Below are 25960 nucleotides of genomic sequence, written 5' to 3' on the forward strand. Positions count from 1 at the left end.
GGAGCTCCCAAAGCTCCAGATGTCCTTCAACTTCAGGACAGGTCGCTTGGATTGGAAGTGCGTAATCAACCACCACAGGCCATCACCAGCCACGACTTGACCGAACTTGTTGCCAACCACGAGGATCTTTTGCAGATACTGGTGGCATTAGAGATTGGTGCAAATCAGTGCGCTCTTTTTTCCCTCCTTTCTCTTCAATTGACTCTGGTCTTTCACAATGCGCTGGTCCTCAATTCTTCTTCCCTTCTCCCTCCTGGGCGCAGGTGTGCTGGCCGCAAAGTCCGACCCGGCCGCCACGTTCAAAGACTTCCACCAGAAGTCGCTCTCGAGCACACCTATCAAGCTTGGAGATGCCTCCTACAAGAAGGTCACTGGGCTGCCCCGTGACTACACGGTTGCTGTCCTCTTGACAGCCCTGGACAGTCGTTATGCTTGCCAGATGTGCCGGGACTTCGACCCTGAGTGGAAGCTGTTGAGCAAGTCTTGGGCCAAGGGTGATAAGGCTGGTGACTCCAAGACACTGTTCACTGTTCTGGACTTCAATGATGGTCGGGAGACCTTCATGTCTGTATGTGCATAATATGGACTCCTCTCGTTTCCCCGTCGGCTCTGGACTTGGTCTAACTATTTCTCCACTACCAGCTCGGACTGCAAACCGCCCCCGTCCTCCTGCTCTTCCAACCCTCGACTGGAGAGTTCGCTGTTGCCAACACCGATCCCGTGCGATTTGACTTCACCTCTGGGTGAGTACCCTCCCTGCAAGATATATACATCCCCACGCTTACAAAAACCCATCAGCGCCCCAACCGCGGAATCAGTCAGGAACTGGGTCAGCCGCTACCTGCCAGGACGCCCCGTCCCTGAGGTCAACAGGCCCACAAACTGGTTCGCCATAATCCTTGCCCTCACAACGGTGGCCGGCATAGGCACGACGCTCGTGACGCTCTGGCCGTACGTCGGGCCCATCATCCAGCACCGCCGGCTGTGGCAGTTCATCTCGCTCATGACCATCCTGGGTTGCACATGCGGCACGATGTTCAACATAATTCGGAACGTCCCCTACGCAGGCCACGATGGCAAGGGCCATATCTCCTTCTTCGCCGGCGGCTTCCAGAGCCAGTTCCAGCTCGAGTCACAGATTATCGGTGCTCTTTGTACGTTCACGCTTCCAAGGGCATTCTCATGGGGTTTCCCTTTTGCTAACATCCCCTGTTTCCAGACGGAGCTCTCGCCTTCTGCGCCATTGGTCTCGCTGACAAGGCGCCCCGCCTTGGTGGTGTCAAGACCCAGCAGACCATGGTTATCCTCTATGCCGGCGTCATGCTCGTCCTCTACAGCTTCCTCCTCAGCATCTTCCGTGTCAAGAACGGCGGCTATCCCTTCGCGCTGCCTCCCTTCTTATAAATCACTAAGATGGATTCGTATGGTGGAGAGAGGCAATCCACACGGTACCAGAGAGCGAAGTCATACTCGTCACGGCGTGATCGGATATCAAAAGTCTTGTGGGATTTACGCTTGAGGAGGTTGCGAGTCCGAGATATCTGGATGGGGCGGGCACGGCCCCGTCCATTAGAGTCTGAATGCTCTTCTTTACACGCCATCTGAGAAATAGAAGGAAAATAAACAGATCGTTAAAAAGTGCAGTCGATACGGTTGAATCAACAATCGATATGCCCATAGCGATCGACCTTCCTAGGGCCGGTGGGATGGTGGTTGGCTTGCTTTTGCACCTTCGCAAGAGCATATGAATGTAGATCAGTCTCTGAACACATTTTGAGAGCCGCACTGCCTCGCCCCAACTGCTTGAGCATAAATGTGATGGCGATGCGAAGCTGCCCTGGCGTTGGAGGAACATAATTGCCAATTATTGTTGATTAAACTAGATGAACCGTAGCCTGGGGTGAGCTGATCAATAGAACTGTATTGCGGCTACCGAAGAGAAAGAAGGGACAGATCAGACGGCTTGCCACCGCTACGAATACTCGTCGGAGTAGTTTGACTGCAAGGTCGAGCGAGTGCCACTATTCACCGTGCCCATGACCTCAGCATAGGACGTTGACGATTTTCTTGTAGAAGGCAGGAACGCAATTGGATCGAGGAGTGCAAAAGGACGATAATTCTGGGATCACAGGTCATGAGCGAGATACATCTACAGTCTGGACTGGCATATTGGTCCCTGGATTCTGCGAGACGTACTAGGCCTTCGGCATCGCTTGGGCTCGAGGGTATATACACAACTCGTCGACGTTCACTCGGCCTCTCCAAGCCGTCCGCATCACATCTCACGCCTGGCACCGGCCCCTGGCGCAGAGTGGTAGAAATTGGCCCAAAGTCGGCTCTCAATTCAGTCATCATAGCTTTTTGGTAATACCATTCCACGCCGAGCCAGACACAACGCCCTCGTGAAACCATGAAAGCGGCGAAACACCGCGAAGCCGTAGCAGTAACCATCCCAGGCATGCCATCCAAGCAAGGACCGCATCCCATGACCATATCCCGGAGAGAAGAGTGCAAGACAAATTCTTTACACCTTGAAACCGCGCGAGCGTCTGCGACCACGGGCACGCTCGAACTTGCGGCCCTTGGAGAGAACGTGGGGCTTCTGTAGGGAGTTGTTAGCTCTGTCCAGCCTTGCCCCCAGTCGAGTTGTGCTCTGGTTAGTCGTACCTTGTTCTTGTGGGGACCGAAGCCGAAGTGCTTGACGGCCTCACGGTTGTTCTTGGGGCCACGCAGGAGCAGGGTGTTGGCACCGGTGGGCTTCTCAAGAGCGAGCTGGTCGAGGGTCAGGGCGCTGCCGCCGGCGGCCAGGATGCGCGCGCGGGCGGTGGCGGTGAACCGCAGAGCAGCGATCTGGACCTTGGGGACCTCGAGCAGGCGGTTGTCGTCGGTGACGGTGCCGACAACAACGACCGTCTTCTTGTCGTTGCCGTTCTTCAGGTTGGCCTTGACGCGGGACAGGGAGACGGGAGGGCGGTTGATGCGGGAGGTAAAGAGGCGGCGCAGGACAACCTTGTTGAAGGCAGAGTCGGTACGACCTGTTGTTCGCGGGTGGTTAGCAAACGGGCCGCATGCATGGTCTGCGATGGGCAGTTGGCGGCGGTGGGACTCACGAGCCAGGAAGCGGTACAGCTTCACGAGCAGCTTGAGGTACGCATTGTCGCTCTTGGGCGCCTTGCGGTGGCTGTTGCGCACGTGGTGGCGGTCGAGATCGATACCTACAAAGAGACAAAATTTCCTCGTCAGCCTTTGGCTCAAGTATGCTCAGAGAGGTATACGGCAGCACTCGCAGAGGAGGTCTGTTACGACCTCCGCCCGCTCAATCCAAACTCCTCACTTGGAGGAGAGCTGGCAGCGCCCTCATATTCGCAGAGACCGTTTCCGATCGTCCACTTGCATACAAAGGCTTGATAACAAGTTTAGCCTCACGTACCCATCTTGACTGTTGACTCGAGATGTTGATGATCCGAAGAGCCGATGGGGATGTTTCCTGCTGGGTTGGTCAAACAGAAGGGAAGGTGAGTGGGCGGAAAAAGTTCGCCTTGAGAAATTGGAAGATGCTGCTGCGTGGATGTGGGTCGCTGCTGATTGGTTGAATGGACTGTTCACCGATGCAGCTGGCAGTGGCCGGCAGATGCGGGTCCGCCAGCTGGCGGCAGCTCTGACCCTCTCAACCCCTGCCCACCGGGCTCCAAGGCTAGAAACTGCTCATCTCAAGCTGGGTCTCTTTTGACTGCTGGACAAATCATCCGGGCGTTGGTCTGTATATTCACTATTCCCGGAACGGCTTCATACTCCAACTTTCACTACTTCTGGGACCTAGCAAGCTGAAGACTTTCACAGTCTTGTGCCTGTCAACCCACAAACCAGTACAAAGGTACTACCGCATGCATCCGGATTGATACACACAAGATGAAGTACTAGTAGGAACAAGGCTGAAGCAAGATCCTGTCTGGATGCAAGATTGTATTTCCGGTGGACGAGCTTAATCTCCAGAAACTATCTGAAGCAGGAGTCTATGTACAACAAGTTACAAACCCATGATCATTGCAGGAAGCACAACTTTTGTGATGCCGTATTACTCCTGGCCTGTTCCTGCTTCCACCCTGCCAAATAGAGCCCTCAAAGGGAGAGCATGTGATGAATACCTCGTGTTGGTACACTTACAGTTGGAAATGCGTGGTGTGCTGCTCTCTAGAGTCTAAAATCCCATGGGCCCTCTCATCTTCCGGATCAACACAAGAAGTGCTATGTCCGCCTAGCCCACAACCTTTCCCGGTATCGACATCTTGTACCTCCTGCAGCATGTTCTATCAGTCGTAAAAAAGTGCCATCAGTCTACCTTCATCTGATGGGTTTTGTCTTCCATTGTCAGTTCCCTGAGTGCCTTCGAAGAGATGCTGCAGCGCACTCGGCTCAGTGGCGCATTGATTGAAACTGTCCTCTTCTTGCTTTCCATCTATTGTCAAGCAATGGATTGTAATCCCTGTGCGGCTTCACTGCCGGTGTTGTGAAGCTTCGATAGAGACCTGCCGTCGTGAATCTTCCTCTGTCGTCCGCTCATAGGACGCGCTCTTGGGGGGCCAGGGTCACGAGGAAGTCGCGCGTCATCTCGAAGCTGAGCCAGCTCGATGCCATGCTGGGAGCGACCTTCAACAGGTTGGGTACTATGCCCTTGTAGAGTCCCTTGACTCCCTCCTGGGCAATGATCTTGGTCATGGCATCACCGATAGACTTGTACTTGTAGCCCAGGCCGTCCATGGTGTTGATTTGAAATCGGCGGCGCAAGACATCGCTGGGTCCAGAGTCAGCCCAGAATGGTCCAAGAAGGTCATTGCTACTGCACTTACAAAGGGTACGTGCAAGTCTGGGCCACAGCACCAGACACTGCACCGGCAAGCAGCTTGCGCCATGCGCTCGGGTTCTTGTCGCCCTCGGGCGTCAGGTACTTTCGCACGTGCTCGTACACCATGAAGTTCAGGCCGACATATGGTGCGACGCCTGCAACAGTCGGAACGATGCCTCTGTAGAGCGCCAGGAGTCCACCCTCATTCTTGTACATGCCCACCAAAGTTGCCCACATGCCTGGCAGTGCTTTAGGCTTTTCACCCAGGGCGGCGAAGCTCGCAGACTGGATAGACAGCCTGGTTCGCACAATGTCGAGGGGATAGGTGAAGGTGACCGAGGTTACACCTGCCAGTCCACCACAGGTGAGGCGCATGAAGGGCGACAGGTCGGCGCCGGGGTAGGCCTCAAAGACGCTGCGCTTGTAGAAGTTGTAGCTGCCGAACTGGACTGCCGAATAGGGCACGATGCGAATACAGTTGGTACCATTACCGCGCATGAACCCACGCCATCCTTCCTCTTGCCACATCTTTCTAAGGGCCTTGCTCACAGACAGCTTGTACTCTTCACGACCAGCCGACTGGATCTGGAACAAGATCTTGAGTCGCTCCAACGGGGAGACAACAGTACGGGATACGGCGCCTGCAACACCGCCGGCGCAGAACGCGGCCACTACGGGCTGACTGATGAAGAGGCGCAGGTGGTCGGTCGGCCCTGGGAGAAGAGGCGGGTCGCCATTGCTGGGACTGGTGGGGATGTCGGTCGGAGACTTGATGGTGGGATTAGCTTGCTAAATCTTCAGGTCGGTCTCGCAAACACAAAACAAGACGCGTCGCTGGGGCAGGACATACAGCAGCCATCATGAAGAGGGTATGTAAAGAAGAGGCTTGATGCGATTGTAAAAGGAGGTGACGCGCGAGGAGTGGCGGTTGGCGGAGGAGGCAACGTCAACTAGAGATATTGTCGGGGATACTGGCTGGGTCGGCTCTGAAAGCATCCCAATGAATTGTGCGCGACGATCTGGGAAGTTTGAAGTGATTGACACGGTCGCGAGAAGACCACAGCGAAAGTGAGGGTATTAGGGGTGATCTCCTAGAGGGGAAGCTTGAGGATACTCGACATGGTCGACTGGTCAGGAGGTGTTTTGCAGCTGCAGACACATTGGGGATTTCTTTTGTGCCAATCGATAAGCTGGTTCACCGTTTAGTCGAGTCGAGTCGTAATCCCAGCTTGTCGTAGGTTTGTCGAAGTTAAGCTTGTGGCTCTAGGTCGCGTGGCTAGAAGGTCGATGGGTGGATAGTCCAAACCTGGAGGTCGGAAAAAAAGCCTGACGTCAAAGGGATGGGCGATGGGCAATACAGAGCACTACCTTGGGGTCCCCCCACAGCCGGCTGGCAAACTGGGGCAGAGACAGACAGATGGCCCCTTTTAGCTTGAGGAGGCCGTGGTGTAGCTGCAGGTGCCTGTGCAGGTGGACATGTCAGATCAGATTCTAATCGATCTGCAGTGACACGGAGGACAGAGATAGTTCCACACGGTGTTTATTGTCGCAACAGAAACATAGAGGGCCGGGGAGCAATAACACCCAGGCTCTGCTCAACCCGGATGCTCCAGGTACACAGTAGGTAAATACCTACTGGGATGCCGGTGAAAGCAGCCATCCATGCATGGATCGAGGCGGCTCCGGCAATCAGTGTTGCAATCCTGGCCTCGGCTCTGACCTCCTGGGCCTATCGATTAGCGTGTTGGGTAGCCGATAACCCCTGTGGGATGAGATGACATTTTGCATTGTCGCAGAACAGCCTCAGCTCATCCTCTCTGCCTCTGAATGGGCCATTGTGGCCCACATGGCCCAGTCCATGTTTATTCACCTGGCAGATGATCAAGCCCAGAGGTCTATGTATTCACGGCCAAAGGCACAAATCCAGGACCGCCTGCCCAAATCTGAGATCATATGATTGCCAGTCTTGGTTTTCTCCCCTCGTTGGCTCTTGGCATTGCTCATCCCAGCCCCCATCAGCTTCACCAAACAAGGCAGCCTTGCACCGTGGTATGTGCAAGTGAGATCTGCACTTTCAGCTCCCCGGAATTTGAGACAGCACTTGTTAGTCTTACCCCGGTGCCGGGTCCCGGCTTCCAACTGGATAGAATACCAGATCTGCCCAACCGGGAGAGCTTCAGACCGAGCAACCCAATAAGCTGAGTAAGCCCTCATCATGCTAACATCGGGCGGTAGAGAACAACCAGGCGTAGAAATCCAGGCTCCTGTGTACAAGATGACTCGATCAGCTACGATGTGGTCAGTTTAAGCCACATTGGCTCCCACAAGTTGCTTTTCCGGTTCGTGCTCTTGTACCTCATCGAGATAAACAGTACACTAGGGCCATCAACAAATGAGACATCCGTGTGGTCTTACTGGGCCGCCAGCCTTTAGATGGCTGCTGCTTCCACATTTGTGCAGCCAGCATTCAAGTTGTGGACTACGTGCAGCCCGTTCAACTTGACCTGGATACCTGGATGTAGCGCGGCAAAGTTGACAGACAGTCAATCACAGCAGGGTAATCGTCCAGAATGACACCAAGTGCTTCCTGTACCTTCAAAGTCTTTTAAGGCAAGATGGACCGCTGCCCCAGGTGACACCCGTCTGATAGAAGCCTTCTCTCCACGACTTGTAAGCCTTGCATACCATTCCATAGTATAGCTCGTCAGCATAGCCTGTCCGGATTACCCTTGACATATCCTCGCCGCTGCCATTCTTGACAGGAGATAGCCACAATAATAACCGTTTCGTATCCAGGTAACTTGAGCTTCCGTGCTGCTGACAGGCCAAAAAAGCCAGCCCCCAATAATCAGCATGCACTTGCCCTTATTAGACTCCGTAGTTCAGCACACAAGTCTAAATCCATGAGAAGTACAGGTTAAGACCAGTTTAGTACTGGCAGAACACCGTCGTGCATAGTTAGAAGATGAGTGAAAGACTCCGGCCGCAGTGAGTCTGCTGCGGTCTGAACGGCATAGAGCGCCGTCTCAGAGTGCAACACCACAGTATAGTCTGACAAAGACTCAGGAGGACATAGAATTCTGTACTAAGCTCAAATCCTCGGCAACGAAAAAGCTGGCGTGGTAGTGTCGATGAGGACTGTGACATGTTCTATCCAAGTTTGGATAGGAACAAGACAAAGCTGGTGAATAGCAGTTGCGATATCCGAAATGAGGCCAAGGTTCCCATTTAACTGGCGGTTGAAATTGTGATTGTTGGATAGGTTGGAAATTCAGACAGGTCAAATTGTAGCCCAGCTTCCGCATGGAAACAATAGTCTTCTTTCTCTTGGTTACTCACAGTACAAGGTTCAAGTCCAGCCACGCATCAGTCGTCCTACCGTAGTCATCAGCTCCAAGAAAGAAGCCCTCTTGGCCTTGGGTTCCACCCATGGCTTCCAGAAATGCTGGCGACGCCTCCCTGGGATCCACCCCCGGAACAGTCGTCTCTCCTTGAAAGGGTGGAATCGATTGCAAAGTCGATGCGGGTTGACCTGGAGCCTGTAAGGGCGCCTGCTTATGTGCAGTTTTGTGACCAACGATGCCCTTGGACCCGATCAGGTCGAACTCTGTTTCGGCCTCCTGTGCCAACATCTCTGTGTTTGACAACTTTGGCAGTAGAGATTCTCCGAAAACTGATCAAAGGTTCTCAGACGAGCCATAGGATCCAGCCTCCACGTAGGCTATCGACTCTGTCCTGTCCTCACAAAAGTTTCATACGCCTGTCCAAGAAGTCAAAACAGCCCTCTTCAACCGTGCGTTCGACAAGGCCGTTGGCCGTTGGCAGTGAAGACTTTCTCGAAGCGTATGCTTCGGGCTGGAGACCCAGCGTCAGTCGAGTCACTGCTCTGCTTTCTAACAACAATGTCTTATATTATATAATCTTGTCTGGTACTAATGCTTTGTATATCATGCCCAACAATGCACCTTCCCCTGATGCAAACATTCGACCACAACCCATTATCGACGCTCGTACCCATTTGTATTCCTCTATGCCCAAACCAGCCTCTTGAGGTTATATCCCAGTGTCTCAAAAATACCCACGTTCCTCTTCGCCTCCGCCAGGCTCACAATGTCTCCTTCTTCGATGATGCTCTCCCTCTTCGCCTCGGCAGTGCCAGAGACGGGGTGGTTCAGGAACGCCAGCCGCTCGATCTCGTGGGCAACGGCCGCAACAAGCTGACTCTCCGTCATGCGAGAGGCGTCGGCTTTGCCACCGCGGTCAGCGAGCGACGAGTTGGTGTATGGCGCCTTCAGGGCGATTTTCTTAGTCTCTGCTGGGGCGGCACCGGTCTTCCGGCCCAGTAGGCCTGTGAGCCTGGACTGGACTGCGGAGGAGCCAGGGACATTTTTGGCGTTTTGGGCTTGGGTATCATCCGAAGCAGAGTCTGATCCATTGTCCTTGATGCTGGAAAGAGAGCGTGTGTTGACACGCCGATAGTCGTTTGAGCCTGGCTTGTACACTACGACCAAGCCGACGTTCTTTGACTCATCGGTCTGGGTTGCAGACACCGTGGATGTGACGTATGTTCCTGTCTTGATAGATTGAACATGTGACATATCGACCCGCTCAAAAGATGAAACTTTATCAAGGTTCCAGTCGAAGCGGCACAGGTAAATCGCCGTGTCGGTGAGGAGGAGCACAACTTCCTGAAACGGCGTGCCCATCATGCTGTTTGTGACTGCGGGACTGAGAAATGTCCAGCCCCCGATGAACTCCTCTTTGGCGTCCTCAACGACACGCTTCTGGCAGAGCTCGATGGCCTGGTCTCGCATTTTCTGGATGGAGACCGCCGGGTCTTTTGTCATCATGTTGTCCTCAAACTCGTCAAAAACAAGAGATGTGACATTCCCGAGTAGGAAATCGATAGTGGCCTGCAAGAAAAAGTCGTTGACCATGCTGCATCTGTCAGTATGTCGTTGACTTGAGGCATTTTCTTCGGGCCCTCCCCCCTAGGGATGCGAAACTTACCCATTGAAAAACCGTGTCAGCCCCAACCCAGCATCAGCCAGGGCACCACGGTAGTTCCTCTTTTTCGTGCGCGTGTAGTCGCCCTTCATCGCCGCGGTCGATGCGTATTGTTTTGAGATGGCATCCCCGTTGTCTGCCCACAATGTGTTGAACCAGGTATTCACCTGGTCTAGCTGTGCCGTCATGTCATAACCTTGCTCCTTGATTTGGGCGTCAAGCATATATTTGGCGAATGAACTCTGGCAAACATTTGTTCGGTCCAGACAGTCCATACAATTCGTCCTTATCACGCCCTTCTGTTGTTCTTTGATCTCACCGCCTTCTTCCACTGTGCTTCCAAGAGCTTCGAGTTGGTCTTGGAGTGTATCGATGAGCTTCTCCACGTTCTCAAATCTCATGCCTCTGCATGCATCATGGAAGTCAAACCACTCAAACGGTACTGCATCCTCCTTGGCTTTGCCCTCGTTATATCGCTCCATTCCTTGCTGATACTTTTGTCCAATCGGAGCTTCGACGCCATGCTTCTCCACGAGATTGGCGATTTGAAGAGACCCGTACTGCTGACGAAGTCGATCGAAATGTTTCTTCAAGGCCTGGAAGTTGGTATCATCTGAGTGCTGGAAGACCGGGCTGGGCTTCAGCGAGTAGGGGCTTTGCGTGAAGAATACCGGTATGCTACCTCTGACTTGTAGGAAGGAGTATATCTTTGAATTTGGGTCGATGATAGCTGGTGAAAGAATCTGCTCAGTCTCGACTGAGTTGGCGCACCATCCTTCCTCATCGATTCCACGCCGAAGGTAACGTAAGCCAGCTCTTTTCACTGACCGCCTGGATATCACAGTGATATCGAACTGCCTCTCCGATGACCTTGGGTTGACCGCGGTCTTCCCCCCGGGAGGTGTCGTATGAGCTGCTTCGGAATCTGATCCCGTTGTTGACCAGTTGCTAGCGAAGTCGTTCATCTCAACAGAGCCTTTGTATTCGTCCAGCTGCTCCGGTTGGTTGTCCACAGTAAACGTCCTCTGGCCCACGAAACCCTTCATCAGTGGTAATGCAAGGGAGTCAATTCCTGCATCGATGAAAGGCTGTATCACATTCTGGTTCCAGAAAAACATCGGATCGGTTTTTCGGTGGAGCGGAGTGTCGCCCTGGGGAGTTGCCTCGCGTTGCCTAGATAGACTCCGAGTGATATCGTACTCGTAGGAGAAGAAGTAGCTCTGGGAAGATCCGAATAGAATCTGAGTGGTGCGCAGTAGCTTGGGGAGCAGAGCCGGTGGAGCCAGCTTCTCTTCTTTCGCATCCTCTACAGGAATGCCGGCCGCCTCAGGTGATGCGGTATCCTCCTTGGTGGCCGCAGGAGTCTTGGAGTCTCCTGGTACGTTGCCATCCGCAGCCTTGTCCACGGCGTTATTGACGTTCTCCTCGGACTGGCTGAGACCCATGCTCCGCTTCTGCTCCAGCGTCCACCCGCTGCTACTGAACCAGCGTTGCGCAAAACGGCCGTAGCTGCCACGCCGGTTCATGACATCCTTGGCAACACTGGTAGCAGAGGGCTTGGACCCATCTGCTGCATCGGGCTGTTCGTCGTCGGTAGGTACCTCGTCGCTCTTAATCGAAGCCGTGTCTGTATCGGTGTCGTCTCCAGCCTCGGTGTCGGTATCATCTCCGGCCGACTCTCCGGCCTCTTTGCTTTGTGGCTGTACGGCGGTCTTCGCAACCGCTTCGCTGGCATCGTTGTAGGAAGAGCACGGGGTGAGGGCGACCTCGGTAATGACGTAGACTGGATGGCCGCGGATCACAGCGACCTGTTTGCGGCGGGTGATCGAGACGAGATAGCTGAAGCGGGAGACTGTGATGAGACCTGTTTGTAGGATATTGATATTAGCATCCGCTTTAGAAAAGGGGCAAGAAGAGCAACGGCTTGCGGGATGCGATTCAAGCTTTGCTGCGCAGACTCACCGACGACTCCGAATGCCTCGAACGAGGAGTTGGGCTTGGAGAGGTCCGGAAGCCCGTCCCGGGAGACGAATGATATGGCAGCATCCCCATAACGCAGCCTGACAGGAGGCGAGGGTTTGTGCTCTTTCTTGGTCGCAAGAGGTTGGATGAGGAGGCCATCCACTGCAGCAGCAATGATGACCTTGCGCGCGAGGGATGGCATCTTTCGACGTCGTCGCAAAGAAGTTTCAGGGACGCAAAAGACGGGTGAGATGGAGTCCACTGATGTTCCTGGGCGGGCTTGGCGGGATCATAGCTATAAACGGAGGAGCATCGTCATGGTGTATAATTGGGGTGCGGGAGGGCCATGGTCACAGGTCAAAGACCGGTCTCAGACTCGGCCGATTCGATGATGTCGAGGTCGCGTTGGCGGGGCACTTGCTGTGTACGCCACGCGGGACAAGCAGCTGGAGCATCACTCAACCACAATTCGCTGCACACATGCAGCTGTAGCATGACGTATGTCTGAGATTAGCATCTCGCAATCTCGAGCTAAACTCTTTGGATGATCTAGACCAGGTACCGTTAATGGATTTTTGGGGTCGTTAAAACTATATGTACTATGCGCTGCACACGGTCCGTATAAAAGTTTAACGGTGCTGCTGCTTTTGTTAGAATTCGGAACTTTTGAGTCCCTCTCTGTTCTAAGTGTACAATTTAAAGTACCTCTTGCATTGCATATACGGATCGCTATAGCAACTCAGCTCTCAACCAAAAAGCGTTTTTACTTGGATAGCTGGGTCCCGCAGGTTCGACTCCCAAGTCTCAGAAGACAGTCACTCCGCCAGAACAAGTGTCACAGAGCCAGCGAATTCATTTGATGGCATGGTGTCCAAACTCAATTATCGTGGAAATCTCAGTGCCTTTCTAGAACCAAATGCTTGATCACATCTCTGCTACCATTGCAAATGTTGTCGAAAAGAGACATTTCCGATCCAACTGGAGTTGTATTTGGCCTCTTGCTGGTGCGCACTTCTCGTATCGCCATCCTGCACGAGGGTCCGTGTTGTAGCCCATATGTTCCTTAGATAGCCAGTCTCTCGACCTTGTCCTTCAGCGCGCGGATCTGGCCCATGAGGTCGGAAGACTCGTTCGAGGTGATGGCGGCTGATATGACGGCCCTGGAGACACCGCATGCGCGGCCCAGAGCGACCTTGCTGGGGACGTAGACGTAGGGGGTGTTCTGCGTGAACAAGACTTAGTTTCTGGCGGCGGCAAGACGTCAACAGTGAGAGGAGAGAAAAGTACCTTGTCCTCAGCCAGGAGAGGGATATGCAGGAGGATAGCGAGAGGAGTGGTGTCCTAAGCGAGCAGTATTAGCCTCTTGTCTTGACTGGCAGAGCTCATCTTCAAGTTGGGACTTACAGCGGCGAGGACAACAATCTCAGCCGTTCCACGGTTCAGAGCCTTGGTCGCCTCGTTGGCTCCCTTCTTGAGCTGTCTGTAGTGAGCGCTCGACTGCAGCAGATCCAGGATTTCCTGTATTTCCGTTAGCTTCTGCCGAGTAGGCAAATGGGTCTGGGATGCGGGTCGTACCTGGGTCAAGGCGGCGTCGGCGATGGGCCAGGCGGCGGACTCGTTCTGGTTGGACATTTTGGGGGGGTTTCGAGTTTTGGCAGGGTTCCTTTCCGTAGATCGCCCTGTGGTGGTGAGAAGAGGTGACGGTGGTGTGGTGATTGCTTTGGTACCTGGTGCTCGCCTGGCCAAAGAAAAAAAAAAGGTTTAAGCTCCGGGCCACGGCTCCAGAGAAAAGGTGGGCCGGCCGATAAGCTAGCTGATAGGACAACTTATTGATGCGGTGGCGGCGCGAGTTGCTTAGGTAAGTTGCCTGGCCCGTGCTCGCCTGCCCGCGTCTCTGGCTGCGGAGCGAGCTGCTTACCTGCAGTGGTCAACTGGTCTCTGGGCTGAGGTCTGCTGTGCTGTGCTGGATCCGCCTGCTGCACAGAGAGCAAAACCTTCGCCCAATCAAAGGGAGCCCTGGAACCACCTTGCCAACCTCTCAACGCAAGTCGAACCCGTCACCATCGTCTGCTCGTTCAACTACCCAAAGCTTCACATTCCAACGCTACCGCCTCCACTTCGACGACCTTGAGCTGCCATCGCCACAACTCCAGTCCAAACATCAAATCGCCTGCATACCCTCCTCTTGAATTTTATTTCGCCCTCCACACAACCGCCAACATGTCTACAGATCTTTGGTAAGCCTGCTCGTTGCTTGCTCTTGGAGGCCCCCCTTGAGCTCCCCAGCCATCATCTCTCGATCTGAAGCTCCGAGTCTGGATGCCCACATCCGTGGCAACCACCATCCCATCTTAATCCCCATTCTCAATCGTGTCCGAAGCTAATTATGGTGTTCTCAGCCCCGTCTACGCGGTTAGTACCCTCTCGACCACGTGTATTCACCGTCGTCATCCTGCCGAGCTCTACCGAAGCCGATCCCATCATCGAGAACAACACCGTCGATACACGATGCTAACCCATCTCTAGCCCTTCTTTGGCGCCATGGGCTGCACATCTGCCATCGTCTTCACATGCCTCGGCGCATCATACGGAACCGCCAAGTCTGGTGTTGGTATCTCGGCAATGGGTGTCCTGCGACCTGACCTCATCGTGAAGAGTACGTCACCACCACCTCGACCGGACTCGAGTCCACGTTTCAGCACGCTCACCCACATTTAGACATTGTTCCCGTCATTATGGCTGGTATCATTGGTATCTACGGCCTGGTCGTCTCTGTCCTGATCTCCGACGGCCTCAAGCAGGCTGACTACGCCCTGTTCACCGGCTTCATCCAGCTCGGTGCCGGTCTCGCCGTCGGTCTGGCTGGTATGGCTGCTGGTTTCGCTATTGGTATTGTCGGTGACGCTGGTGTGCGCGGTACTGCCCAGCAGCCCAGGCTATTCGTCGGCATGATTCTGATTCTCATTTTCGCCGAAGTCTTGGGTGAGTTATTTTTAGCAACAATCCTCCCTACCTGTCGACAGCTGCCTCTTCTCTTCACAGTATGCTGACAGCAGCCCGCAGGTCTTTACGGCCTGATTGTTGCCCTTCTTATGAACTCCAAGGCTGCCATTAACGTCTCCTGCTAAGCGCATAGCTGACAACCTCGGCCGCGAGCCAACTTTGGGATGCGTTGGCAAGACGATTCGCAAGGCCTTCCTCAAAGCTTCAACGAACGAAATCGCGGTCGTACTCGACAAGAAGGGCCCAGCTTGCAATCACAGAAAGGTTCAACTTTTCTTGAGCATTTGCATGTGGTCAGGTCACGACTGGTAGGACTGGAACGAATGGAACGAAAATGATGGATGATAGGGACATCATCCAATCAACATACACATGTACTCATTGTCACATTAGGCTATGACTCCGGAGCATTGGGTTCTCGTCATAGATGGAGGAGGAGCAGAAGAATGTAGTCTAGGATGGGAGTAGTGCTGCTTTGGTTTCCTGCGACATGGTTTCATATGGCTGCATCACTCCGTCACTTGTTTTGTATTGTATCTTTACAGCATCGTCTTCTCTTCCTGGTGACACGTCGTCTGTTGATACAATGCGATAGGCTTGAGCGACATGGTCCATACATCTAACTGTTTCTTGGCCATACTCGACTCGAAATGCTCGCTGATCATGGACACGTCTTCTACCTCTGACCAAGCGTATTGAACCCTCGCCATGCATCAACACCTACGGCTCCTCGGTTTGAATTGCGAGGTGAGACTCAACCGAGAAAGTGCCACATTCCCACACAGTACACCCAACCATCTTTCTCACGTCATGTCGGTCATTGAGCTGTCTCCTTCTATGCGCCGGCCTGCCTGTTCTGTAAATGATGCCAGCTCCCCTGGAGATCTCGGCCAGCGCCTGCTCCCGTTTCTGACTCGATCGCTCGCAGCTGACCGGTCTTGCGTTGTCTGTCCACTGCAGCCGGAACCAGGGAGACCCCACTCGATACCCGCGATATACATCCTCGGTGATTCCTCCCGAGCAGCGGATCGGTGCGCCTGGCGCATGTGGAGGTGCTCGAGAGCGACTTGGGATTTTCTCTCACGCTGCCTAGGATAGGGCCCAGTGTTCGGAGTTTCGAATTGCGCTGGTCGGATGCGAGCTTGTTGAAAGAAAGCCTGGTGAAGGTATAGCGCAGCGGCTGTTGGGCAAGTTGAAATGAGTGAGACTATTCCAGGGATCCTGAGGCAGAACATCCCGTCAATTTTCACGCCGTTCACATGGAGATTGCATAGAGCGCAGGCATATGTAACTTGTCCATTATGTATGTACGTAAGGATCAGGACATCACCAAAATGTGATCGCAACTGCAATGCCGTTTTCTCTCTTCTCCCATTACCATGCTGTTGAAATCAAGAAAAGGCTACCAGGATATATGCTGCTTTGTCCCTGCATCGTCCCCATGAAACCCACCTGAACAGAATCGTAGTCCACCTGCTTTTGTCTCGTCGCCCCATCCGTTTTCGCGACCCGAAGCTCTCTGGATATGCAATAATTAAAGGCAAGTACTGGTATTAAAACTATGTACAGATCGAAGCGAACACATGCAACGAACGAATCACAACGGGATGCTTTGCCACCCTTAGGCCGTATAGACTGAGGGCGTCTAGATGACGTACTGTAGCATAGCAATGTTAGCAAGCAGGCCACCCAAATTCCATGGACAGGGCGGCTGTAAGACTCACAGGGATGAACAGGTAGGGCACCTGTCTCTCATACTCCTTCCACGCGTCGCCATACTTCTCCCTGCACCGCTCGATGTCCCTCGCAGCGCGGTGTGCGATCATACAGCAGAAGAAGACGGGGTAGAACCAGGGGAAGGGGCTGCTGAAGCCCGTGATCAGGCCCCAGCAGATGGCAAAGAAGGCGTCGCAGGTGTAGTGCAGCTTGCGCGCCTTGCCGTACCAGCCGTCGACGAAGAGGCAGTCCCCCGTGGCGGTGGGGATCTTGCGCGGGTTCTTGATGGACTGCCACGGGACCTGGGGAAAGGTGTTGCGCTTGGTGTAGGTGCCGCGCTCCATGGAGCGGAAGCTGTTCTTCTGGCCGTTGCAGCTGTCCCAGACCCAGTAGACGAACAGGTACGAGACGTACAGGCCGACCAGGAAGGCGCGGTTCCAGCGGTACTCGTCGGGGGAGTGGTTGGCGAGGTAGATGATGCAGTGGCAGTAGGAGAGCGGGACGCCCGACATGTTCCAGAAGATGAGCATGAAGCCCCACTTCTCGTAGTACATGTCCCAGGTCGTGACGATGAGCTCCTCGCCCTTGCCGCATGCGTTGGCGTAGAGCCAGTGCGCCATCACAAGGAACATGACCTCGCCCGACACGTAGCCGTACTGCTCGTACTGCCGCACAGCGTTACTGACGCTGAGCAGCAGCAGGATGTACCAGGGCAGGCGGACCTCGAAGAACATCTTGAAGTCGAGAATGCCAAACATGCGCGGGTTAAGCTCAGCACCCATGAAGAAGTCGTAGATGGGATAACCCGTCATGCGATGCTGGGCGCCCCGGTAGATGGCAGAGAAATAGGCGAGGATCGCGACGATGTACCCTGAGAGAATCGAGACGGACAGCAGCGGGCCAAAGTCGTCGATGATGGCCGAGATCCTGTAGACACCAGTGAGGTGCAAGACAGCGGCGACGGCCAGGGTGGCGTAGAGCGAGAAGAAGCCGGAGCAGTAGTACTTGAGCTGCTTGCCACCCTCGTGGGGCAGGGGCTTGCCGTACGCATAGACTCCGGGCGCATAGAGGTAGAGAACGACCTCGAAGACGCCAAAGATCCAGTAGGCGGCCCACGCCCTGAGGTGAGGGAACGCGCCCGTGTAGACGAGGTGGCCGAGGTGTGAGAAGAAGTCGGCCCAGCTCTGGCCCTCGGCGCGCGTAGGGAACTTCCCATCGTAGTAGGTCGCGCCGATCCACATGTACCACATGAGCAGAGGGAACCCGATCATCATGGCCGACACGCCCAGAGAGCCGCCGAACTCGAAGTTGCCCGAGTAGTCGATCTTGGGATCCATGCCGGGCTTCCAGCCGTCCACGACCTTGTCCTCGGCCACCTTGCCATTGGCGCCGTTCTTGTGGCCGTTGGCGCCGTTGGCGTGACCACTGGTCACCGACCTGGGCTTCACGTCTTCCTCAAAGTCATGTTTGCCGTTTGCGGCCGGCTGAGGTAGGTTGTTCGTGTCTAACAGGACGCTCGATGTTGGCAGCGTATCGTCGTCGTCTATGTGCTCTGTGAACTTGGGGACGCCGCGCTTGCGCAGCGATCGCGTGCGCAGCGAGGTGGTGGTCTCAGCGGCAGAGCTTGAGTCGCCATCGGCATCGGATGCGTCGAGGGTCAGGGGCGTCTTGCGTTTGCCAGACACGCGACGGCCAGGCGTCTCGACCATGCCATCGAAAGGCTCCTTCTTTCTATGAGTAGAGCATTGGGGTCAGCATCAAGTCACCGCTATGAGCGCCGCCGAAATGCGCGCGATGCCTGTGCCCTGTAGTAGCCAGACTGGGCGGGCTTAGCATGGAGCCGTCAGAGGCGGTTCAACATGCGCCCTGTCCAAGCATGCTTGGCTGGTGACAGCAATTCGGGCGGTCCATAATGCGAGAATGCAGAATGTTGGGTTGGGTAGAGCAGGGCAGAGCACAGAGCAATCTGGTATGCTTGCAGGCAACAGACAGCTTACACAGTACAGCTATCCGTTGCCTGTTCTGGCATTCCTCTTGCTGGCTGCGCCTCAACTTGGGCCCCAGGCAAGGGTTGGGAATGCAGCGCTGTCTGATTGGCACCAGGAGGGACAGAAAACAACAGCATAACAACAATATACAGGGCAAGACGGGTACAAGAAACGACAAGACACGACAAGACGCAGGATTCGGGACTTACCGAGGCGTTTGGCGGAGTGAATATCTCGACGACATGGTTCCCAAGTTGTGCGAGCAATATGGATGATGCGTGCAGTAGGAGGGGATAAGAAGAGAGGGACTTGTCCCAAATCCAATGCGACAGGAAATAATCTGCTTCTCGATATTCGAGACCAGATTGCAGCAGATCAACCGAGGCCAGATCGAGACTGCTCTCTCTCTCTCTCTCTCTCTCTCTCTCTCTCTCCCTCTCTCTCGCGGCTCGCCCCTTCTGGCAGCTGGCCCTTGTCGTCGGAAATTCGGTAGATCCCAGTGACCCAGCCTGCCACCTGCAGATCCAAACCTTGTTGACAAATTTTCTGATATCTGCATCGGCACTGGGGCCAGCCGTTGGCCAGGTTGCGACCTGCAGGGGGGTGGCACCAGCCTCTAGCGCCGCTGAAGGGAAATGAGCTGCCCCCGGACCAGAACGTCCTCTCCCCCGTTCATCCTGTTCAGGGATCCACCCGCTCGCCGACTTGTACACGTGTAGATGATGGAAACAACTACACGTAGAATCGCTTATGTAGCTGTCATGCGGTCATCGCCGTCCAAGAGACTGCTCGTGGTTTATCATGCCGAGCAATTGCCGGCCTCACGTTGAGCCTTGGAGTCAATCACCGGCACAACGCAGCAGAAACCGGATGCTGAGTCGAGCTGGTCCTGGCGGCAGTGCGGGTTGAGTTGTCTGCCATGCCACATTGGCCATCATGTTCCTACCGTGGTCTGATGCACGCATGACATTGCCGTGCATGGCGACGGCACCTTGCTTTGCATCCGATGCTGCACACACTGACACGGTTTCGGGTTAAAGTTCGTCTCTCCGCGGAAGGCTTTAGCTCGTAAGGGTGCCAAATGCTTGCGTGTAACTTGACCTTCGGTGAGACAGCCCCGAGTGGACAACCTCCTGCGGGAATAATCTCCAGTCGGACAGTCTCTGTTAGAATAACCTCCTGTAGCATCACCTTCAATAAGATATCTAGTTAACATGTGGGATAACCTCCTGCGGGACATCCCCCTGTGGGACATCATCCTGTGGGACATCATCCTGTGGGACATTCTTCTATGGGATAAACTCTGGAACCGTGTGGGATAATCCGTTGATATCTCCTAACGGGAAGACGCAGTGTGTCTGCTATCCAGCCTCTGTCCAGTACGAGGTTCCATTTAAGGAACAGTCAAATGGCTGTTCAAAGAGTATTCAACACAAAGTTCAATTTTTGATCATTTTCATGACGTAGCATTCCTAGATGAGATCATGTGGAGGTTCTATCAGCGACGTTGAGACTTTGGACTCATGTATGTGGCCAAGGTAAGTTAGACACCCGTGTTACCACTCTTCTAGATACGTAGAGATATGTCCTTGTCTGTGGCCTCGTGGGTTAGGTTGAGTGTGCTTGATCGTTGCGACCGTGGGCTTCATGAGTAGCACAGCCACTGACCTGTCACCTCGGCCAGTTTTGGTTATCATTCCCGTTAAACATAACTTCATAATTACATACACAGGTGTTGTAATGTGCGGGCCTCCAATCTTCGCATTGAGCCTCTTTGGTTACGCAAAGTGCAAAGATATACAGGCGGTCATGTTTTTCAACATCTCACCTTCTGCTCAAAGCATCTGACTCAACCGGGTTGGCCATGCGAACAAAGGCCTAGCATAATAATTGCATTACAGATGGTCGGTCTACCAAGAACTGCTGATACAGCTCCGACGTGATGTTCTAATGCTGTTTGAGAGCACCTAGGTAGTCTTGCACCCTGACGGTAAGAGCGAAGCTAAGGTCGACCAAGGATGAAATGCCTCAATTAAATAGCACAGCTTGAAAATGGCAGCCTAATCGCCAATTTTTTTACATAGCTAGGAATTATTGTCAGGTCAGATGAAAATGCTAATTATCTAGCTCTTTCACAATTGCCCGAAATTGGGAGAAATAGCCTTCGCCTACAGATAATTACCAGACCCTCGAGTTCGACCACTCTGTCTGACTTTCTAATCCTTTCTCATCCTCGAGACCAAAAATTCCTCCGAACATCTATCTTCTCGCTCAAACACATCCGCCTCAGTCCACAACAGTGTATCCCTCCGGCTCTCTCAACCACACGAGCTTTCGACTATACAAACTTTCTCGAATCATGCGGTCATTTCAATTCAGCCTGGTCATTCTGACCCTCGTGGCCTCGTCATTGTCTGCGCCTGTTTGTCATCTCCGTCCAGAGGGCTTGAGCTTCAGCCAGACTTGTGATTGGAAGGCAAACCCCCAGGTCGGTTTCTGCGATTGGGGTGTATCCGGCGAATGGAGTACACCCAACGACTGGGCTATCAGCAATGGCGTCTGTGTCAATGACGTCTATGGCATAAACCAAATTTGAACTGCCCTGCAGGAGTTCTGGTAGTATTCCGTCCCATTTTTCTTGGGATGCGTCGATTCCTATGGCAGCGAATGGGGGGTCAGTTAATGGGGGTCAGTCAATGGGAGGTCAGTTAATGGGGGGTCGCGTGCCCTACGTACGTCTTTAAAAAGGGTGCCCTCTGCCCCTTCTGCACTCAGAACCTATCCATCATGCCCACTTCGAATACCAACAATTGCAGATTTGCCAGACCCAGTCTTTCCTACCATAATTCCTGAGGCGACTCGAGGAACAAGTTGTGGAAAGGAGGAACAGCAATCTTCAGGTGAGTTGGGAGCCAGCCTCAATTCTTTTTCCGTGGAAAGCCACCATGTCTCTTCATCCACGTTGCCCACCGCGATCTCGAACCACGCCTGTTGATCTCGTTTGCACCGTTGGCGCCTTGTCACATTTGCCCATCACCAACCCTGACTCCCCGCTTGTCCCCTCCCCAACCCGCCTCGAGTCGCATCCCGACTGCCACGTGCCCTTCATACTGACTTGGCTTTCAGCAGTTGGATACTACAGCAATCATTTTGATAGTGATTTGAGCTTCTTTAGTTCTGATCTTTCGGGCCTATTTTCTAGTTCACGACAAAACCGTATATAATAAATGCCAATGTGGTTTTCAGTCTCGCCTCGTCCCTCTATTCACAATGATTCTGAGTGTTTGAGCAGCTGATCCGAAAAAGATTTCAGAGGAAATAGCTGCGTTCACCAGAAACAGTTCTACGCAGTTATCTGGTCTGTCATCTGAAGAGATCCTTCTTCCATATCTGTCAGCAGCACGTGAGAAAAGCCGATATTATCCTTGAGCTGTCTGTGTCTCAGCAAGCTTGCAGCCAATGTGTCCCTTGAACACCAAATAAGTTTTATATGGTAGCACATGCACACCCACATCACCACCCTCCAACGTCTCGAGCCATGCGCGGTCGCGCTGGGTCCTCCAACCTTGCCAGCTCCAGCAGCAAACGATAAACATATATGCTCCGGTCGATCTCTCTAAACGCCTTGCTGAACCACTCGCGACCCTCTTCAGCAATATGCCTGGCCGCTTGCCGCCCCGCCTCGGTGGAAGTGAGATGCGAAACTACCTCAGGTAACTCCTCCATGCTCTGGCTGATCGGCACATAATGAAGCCACGGCACGAGGCGCTCGTCGTGCCACTCGCGAAGGAGAGTCTGTTTAAGCGGCGCTGATCGCGAGGCGAGGAAGTTGTAGTAGCGCCCGCTGATTCCGTTCCCGTCCATGTCGAAGACAAGACGGGACCTGAGGGCGCGATCCTTGTCCTCCCATGGTTTTAAGTTGAAGTAAGCCCGTTGGTCCCTGCAGGATCGCCCCTCGCATTGGAATATCCTGGTGAACGCCACGTCGAATAGTCTGGAGTTGAGAAAGGACGATTTCACCCGGCTGAGGACGCCACCCGTCTCCCGGAGGTAGTCGTGCTGGCGCCTGTTCAGGTTCTGCGCCAGCTCGACAAATCTTTGGCGGTGGAATTGTCGCCACTCGCCGTCAGAGGCAAACCCGCCCGTGTTAGAGCCAGCCCAGTAAAGGTTGTTCCGCTTGCTATCCCAGTCGACGTCGTTCGCGTCGGCGTATTGGAATTCGTCCTCTAGGTAAGCTGGGCTGGGATACAGGATGTCGCCCATGGTCGATAGCGAGCCTGTCGAGAGCACCGGTACTAAGCCTTCCAGCAGGGGAAACGACGCGGGGCTCATGAGGAGGCCGTGCGTGGTGCTGTACTCTGGATGTTGACACAGATCCGTGGCGGAAGACGGATCTGTGATAAATGGAAGGCCATAGTCCTCTCTCATGTGCCTGGTATCGCTGGTCGTTGTGTTCAGATCCCGAGTGGAGCAAAACTTGGTCAAAGTGTCCCAGACAGGCCGTCTTGACATGTTGTCCATGATGCAGGTTCCGCTAATATGTGCGTCTTTCCGTTGAGGTATCAGAACCCTCGGTTCATCGATGTGATTGACCAGGAATTTGACATCGGGAAGACGCCCAGGAAGCCCTGCCATCAGTTTGTCGAATGAGTATCCAATGTGTCTATCATAAGCGCGATAGGGGTGGGTGCAGACAGTCTTGGCCTCGCGACCAGAAAAGGTGCAAAGCCATAAGTCGCTGCCTGGGATGTTCTGCACGAGTCTCATTCTTTCGAGAAATTCTCGACCACTCATATCCAAGAATGGGGCGATGCTTTCGTGTATTAAATCGAAATCGTCAATGATGGGTGACTGATGAGAAGTCGCAAAGTAGAACCAAGCCTCGAAACCGGGTGGCGGCTCCAGGCCATATCGGCGTCGATACTCCTTGTGAGCAGCCGCGTAGGTATTCGACTGACTGTCGATCAAATTTTCAAAGTCTTCTTTGGCGTTGCGTATCAATTGATGGATGGGATGAGCTTGGGGATGCGTCAATAGTGATGGCGGCTGCTCGATTTGTATGGTATACACATTGATGAGGTATGGTACGAGAGACACAAGGCAGAAAGCCCATAATGCTGATTTCGATTTCGCTTGCCTTGGAAGCAATTGAATAATCTGGCCGAGTGACAAGAAGGATGCCACAACGTAAGAGAATGCGCGTAAATCTGTGGGTATTGTGAAGGGATCACGAGCAGACACAATGCTATATGTTATTATGGCTGCGGCAGTGCGCCAAGAAGATTTCCTAGCCTAGATAGCTGGTAAGTCTTAGAACTATAAACAAGTTTCTGGTGAAATACGTACTGTTTGGAATGTGAAGTACCAAGACAAAGCCTTGGTCAAAGCTAACGCGGGGGTATGTGCGGAGCAAGCTGGGTAGCCGAAAGCCAGAGTTTCCAGGCCTAGTGCAACTACCAGCACGAGTGTAACTCGTAGCGATAAAGGGAGTAGTGCATCCTCGAGATCGAAAGGTGGAAGAAATCGATGATACCTCTTGGATATTCTTGGCCTAGGGTCGAGGGCGATATAGGCCACCAGCAAAGCAACAAGCGGGACAAGCGACAGAGCATCTACTGTTCGGATGTTCCAGTCCGATTTGAGGGTCAGAATGGAGAACAAAGCCACCAAGACGCCGCCCCAGACAGTGTTGAATGTGTAAAAGAAGCCTTGGGAACTGGGTGGTGATGCGCCAGGAACATCTGCATCGTGCCAAATAAGGTGATTCTGACAGACAAGCAGTAGTGGCGTCAGTGCCGGAAGGAATGCGACCAGGGAATTTTCAGCAGCGAAGAACCAGTATGCGAAGAAGCATAGAGCAACTACCCATAACGACAGGGTAGATGCAGGTAGTCTCTTCGAGGCGTTCCAGCCTATGACATCGGCCTTCTCCCGTCTGTAATTTCCGCCTTTATTCGCAGCCGCAACCTTGAACACTATAGGTAGTATAATCCAGCACAGCGTCTCGGACAAGGACTGGAGCTTGGGTCGGCGGTCGGAAAGGTGTTGAGTCAAGATGCTGCACAGCAGTGCTGCGCCAGCCGATCTGGTAACATGGTCGCCCTTAATGATCTTGATGTCGTTCCACATGGTCGTCTCCCATATCCGCCGGGTTGGAATTGTTCGCGGAGCTTGGTCTTTGTAAGGTGCACGTGTAGTACTGTCATGTCGTTTTGTGGGAGTGAGCGTCCATGTCTGACGGTTAGAAAAGCAGCGAGTGTTCCGCATCCAATTCGAGATTGACGCGAGGCATAGGGCGCAGCCGGAGTCTGGCTCCTGTGGTCCTTATTGATCCGCACAAGTCTAGCTGTTCATATTAATGTCTGACCCGCAGGCAAAAGGGGAGAGATACACATGGACACCCGCAAATGTTGGCCTTGGTTCATGTAGCAGCCATAATTAATGCGGTCATCAACTAAGGCTAACGGGAGTGTGGCTTCCAAGAGTTCCAAAGGATTTCGTTGCCTTGGTTATGAAAATCTTTCCCCCTTTCCAAGTTCCATTACCTGACACTGCCACACCCAAAAGCGGCCGCGGTGTGCTTATTTGGCGACTTGGCGAAGTGTGAGGCAGAAACACAAAGAGACATGGGCTAATAATTTTATGCTGTTCCACATGTTACCGACCAAGCGAGAGTGGATATGTTATGGGTCTGCCTAGATACTTGGCGTGTCAATCCATGGGTTCGGAATACGGGATGGCCGCTACGAAAATTACATTACACGCAGTTGATTCGTAGCAGTGTCTGTGTGGTGAATTGTAGACTATAATACCGGCTGACCCCTGTGTGGGTCTCGTCCAGAGTCACAAAATTACGCGGGACACGTATACCTATACGTACAAAAGCATTCCATTACTCCGAATGGGGCTGAGCTAGATCCAAACTGTCTATGCCATCCCTTGTAATGTCGATGTCAGCCAATGAGTTTAATTTCCTCTGTGCGACGGCCAAATTCCGACGGCCAGAACTCAATAGATTCATCGTCTGGCAAGTGCACGTGCTTCATTCCGACGAGACCTCAATGGAGGGACATCTTGCAGCCAGAGACCGACCAGTGACACTGACTGTTCGACAGGCTTCTCTCTTGATTATGCCTTACCGGCGCTTCCTCGACGTTCTGTTCTATTAAAACAATTGCGTATCTCTAACTTATCAGCTTGCATATTTTATGTTATGAGACTCTTCATATGCTTCACTTCCTCTTCCACTCTCTCGAGATCCATTGCAAATTCGCCAATAGTTCTAGATTGTCTGAAACCGCTGTACTCGGCATTTTCTGATGTATTCAAGAAATTAAAACTAAAAGAAAAGTAGCGTGTCTGATGTCCATCGCCTCTCGATCAGCTGAAGCGTTCTGTTTTCTGGGAAGTAGTCATAGAGCATTTGAGACTCACAATGATG

The 25960-nt window shown here is 53.3% G+C and overlaps 9 protein-coding genes across 9 annotated transcripts; 2 read left to right on the top strand and 7 right to left on the bottom strand.

The window, feature by feature from the left end:
- Nucleotides 1–217: 217 nt before the first annotated feature.
- INS49_012340 (uncharacterized protein) lies at nt 218–1404 on the top strand (the record flags this gene model as incomplete). The annotated part of the gene is made up of 4 exons (XM_043173044.1): nt 218–568; nt 643–743; nt 799–1154; nt 1220–1404. 4 exons carry the CDS (start codon nt 218–220, stop codon nt 1402–1404), a joined length of 993 nt encoding a protein of 330 aa, XP_043022341.1.
- A 1120-nt stretch (nt 1405–2524) lies between these two features.
- INS49_012341 (uncharacterized protein) lies at nt 2525–3434 on the bottom strand (the record flags this gene model as incomplete). Its single annotated transcript, XM_043173045.1, has 4 exons — nt 2525–2602; nt 2668–3035; nt 3111–3215; nt 3431–3434. 4 exons carry the CDS (start codon nt 3432–3434, stop codon nt 2525–2527), a joined length of 555 nt encoding a protein of 184 aa, XP_043022342.1.
- Nucleotides 3435–4557: 1123 nt separating this feature from the next.
- On the bottom strand, nt 4558–5702 carry INS49_012342 (uncharacterized protein; the record flags this gene model as incomplete). The annotated part of the gene is made up of 3 exons (XM_043173046.1): nt 4558–4792; nt 4848–5611; nt 5694–5702. The coding sequence occupies 3 exons, from the start codon at nt 5700–5702 to the stop codon at nt 4558–4560; spliced, it is 1008 nt and encodes a 335-aa protein (XP_043022343.1).
- Nucleotides 5703–8071: 2369 nt separating this feature from the next.
- On the bottom strand, nt 8072–8475 carry INS49_012343 (uncharacterized protein; the record flags this gene model as incomplete). The annotated part of the gene is made up of 2 exons (XM_043173047.1): nt 8072–8075; nt 8183–8475. The coding sequence occupies 2 exons, from the start codon at nt 8473–8475 to the stop codon at nt 8072–8074; spliced, it is 297 nt and encodes a 98-aa protein (XP_043022344.1).
- A 396-nt stretch (nt 8476–8871) lies between these two features.
- On the bottom strand, nt 8872–12014 carry INS49_012344 (uncharacterized protein; the record flags this gene model as incomplete). The annotated part of the gene is made up of 3 exons (XM_043173048.1): nt 8872–9781; nt 9854–11714; nt 11813–12014. The coding sequence occupies 3 exons, from the start codon at nt 12012–12014 to the stop codon at nt 8872–8874; spliced, it is 2973 nt and encodes a 990-aa protein (XP_043022345.1).
- An 861-nt stretch (nt 12015–12875) lies between these two features.
- Nucleotides 12876–13444, bottom strand: INS49_012345 (uncharacterized protein; the record flags this gene model as incomplete). Its single annotated transcript, XM_043173049.1, has 4 exons — nt 12876–13034; nt 13100–13153; nt 13217–13330; nt 13388–13444. 4 exons carry the CDS (start codon nt 13442–13444, stop codon nt 12876–12878), a joined length of 384 nt encoding a protein of 127 aa, XP_043022346.1.
- A 588-nt stretch (nt 13445–14032) lies between these two features.
- Nucleotides 14033–14940, top strand: INS49_012346 (uncharacterized protein; the record flags this gene model as incomplete). Its single annotated transcript, XM_043173050.1, has 5 exons — nt 14033–14049; nt 14212–14224; nt 14339–14468; nt 14531–14794; nt 14876–14940. The coding sequence occupies 5 exons, from the start codon at nt 14033–14035 to the stop codon at nt 14938–14940; spliced, it is 489 nt and encodes a 162-aa protein (XP_043022347.1).
- Nucleotides 14941–16460: 1520 nt separating this feature from the next.
- Nucleotides 16461–18763, bottom strand: INS49_012347 (uncharacterized protein; the record flags this gene model as incomplete). Its single annotated transcript, XM_043173051.1, has 3 exons — nt 16461–16472; nt 16540–18262; nt 18729–18763. 3 exons carry the CDS (start codon nt 18761–18763, stop codon nt 16461–16463), a joined length of 1770 nt encoding a protein of 589 aa, XP_043022348.1.
- A 3269-nt stretch (nt 18764–22032) lies between these two features.
- INS49_012348 (uncharacterized protein) lies at nt 22033–24648 on the bottom strand (the record flags this gene model as incomplete). Its single annotated transcript, XM_043173052.1, has 2 exons — nt 22033–23811; nt 23866–24648. The coding sequence occupies 2 exons, from the start codon at nt 24646–24648 to the stop codon at nt 22033–22035; spliced, it is 2562 nt and encodes an 853-aa protein (XP_043022349.1).
- Between the last annotated feature and the right edge of the window lie 1312 nt (nt 24649–25960).

The sequence above is a fragment of the Diaporthe citri genome (assembly GCF_014595645.1).
Source record: "Diaporthe citri strain NFHF-8-4 chromosome Unknown scaffold_6, whole genome shotgun sequence".
Lineage (NCBI taxonomy): Eukaryota > Fungi > Ascomycota > Sordariomycetes > Diaporthales > Diaporthaceae > Diaporthe > Diaporthe citri.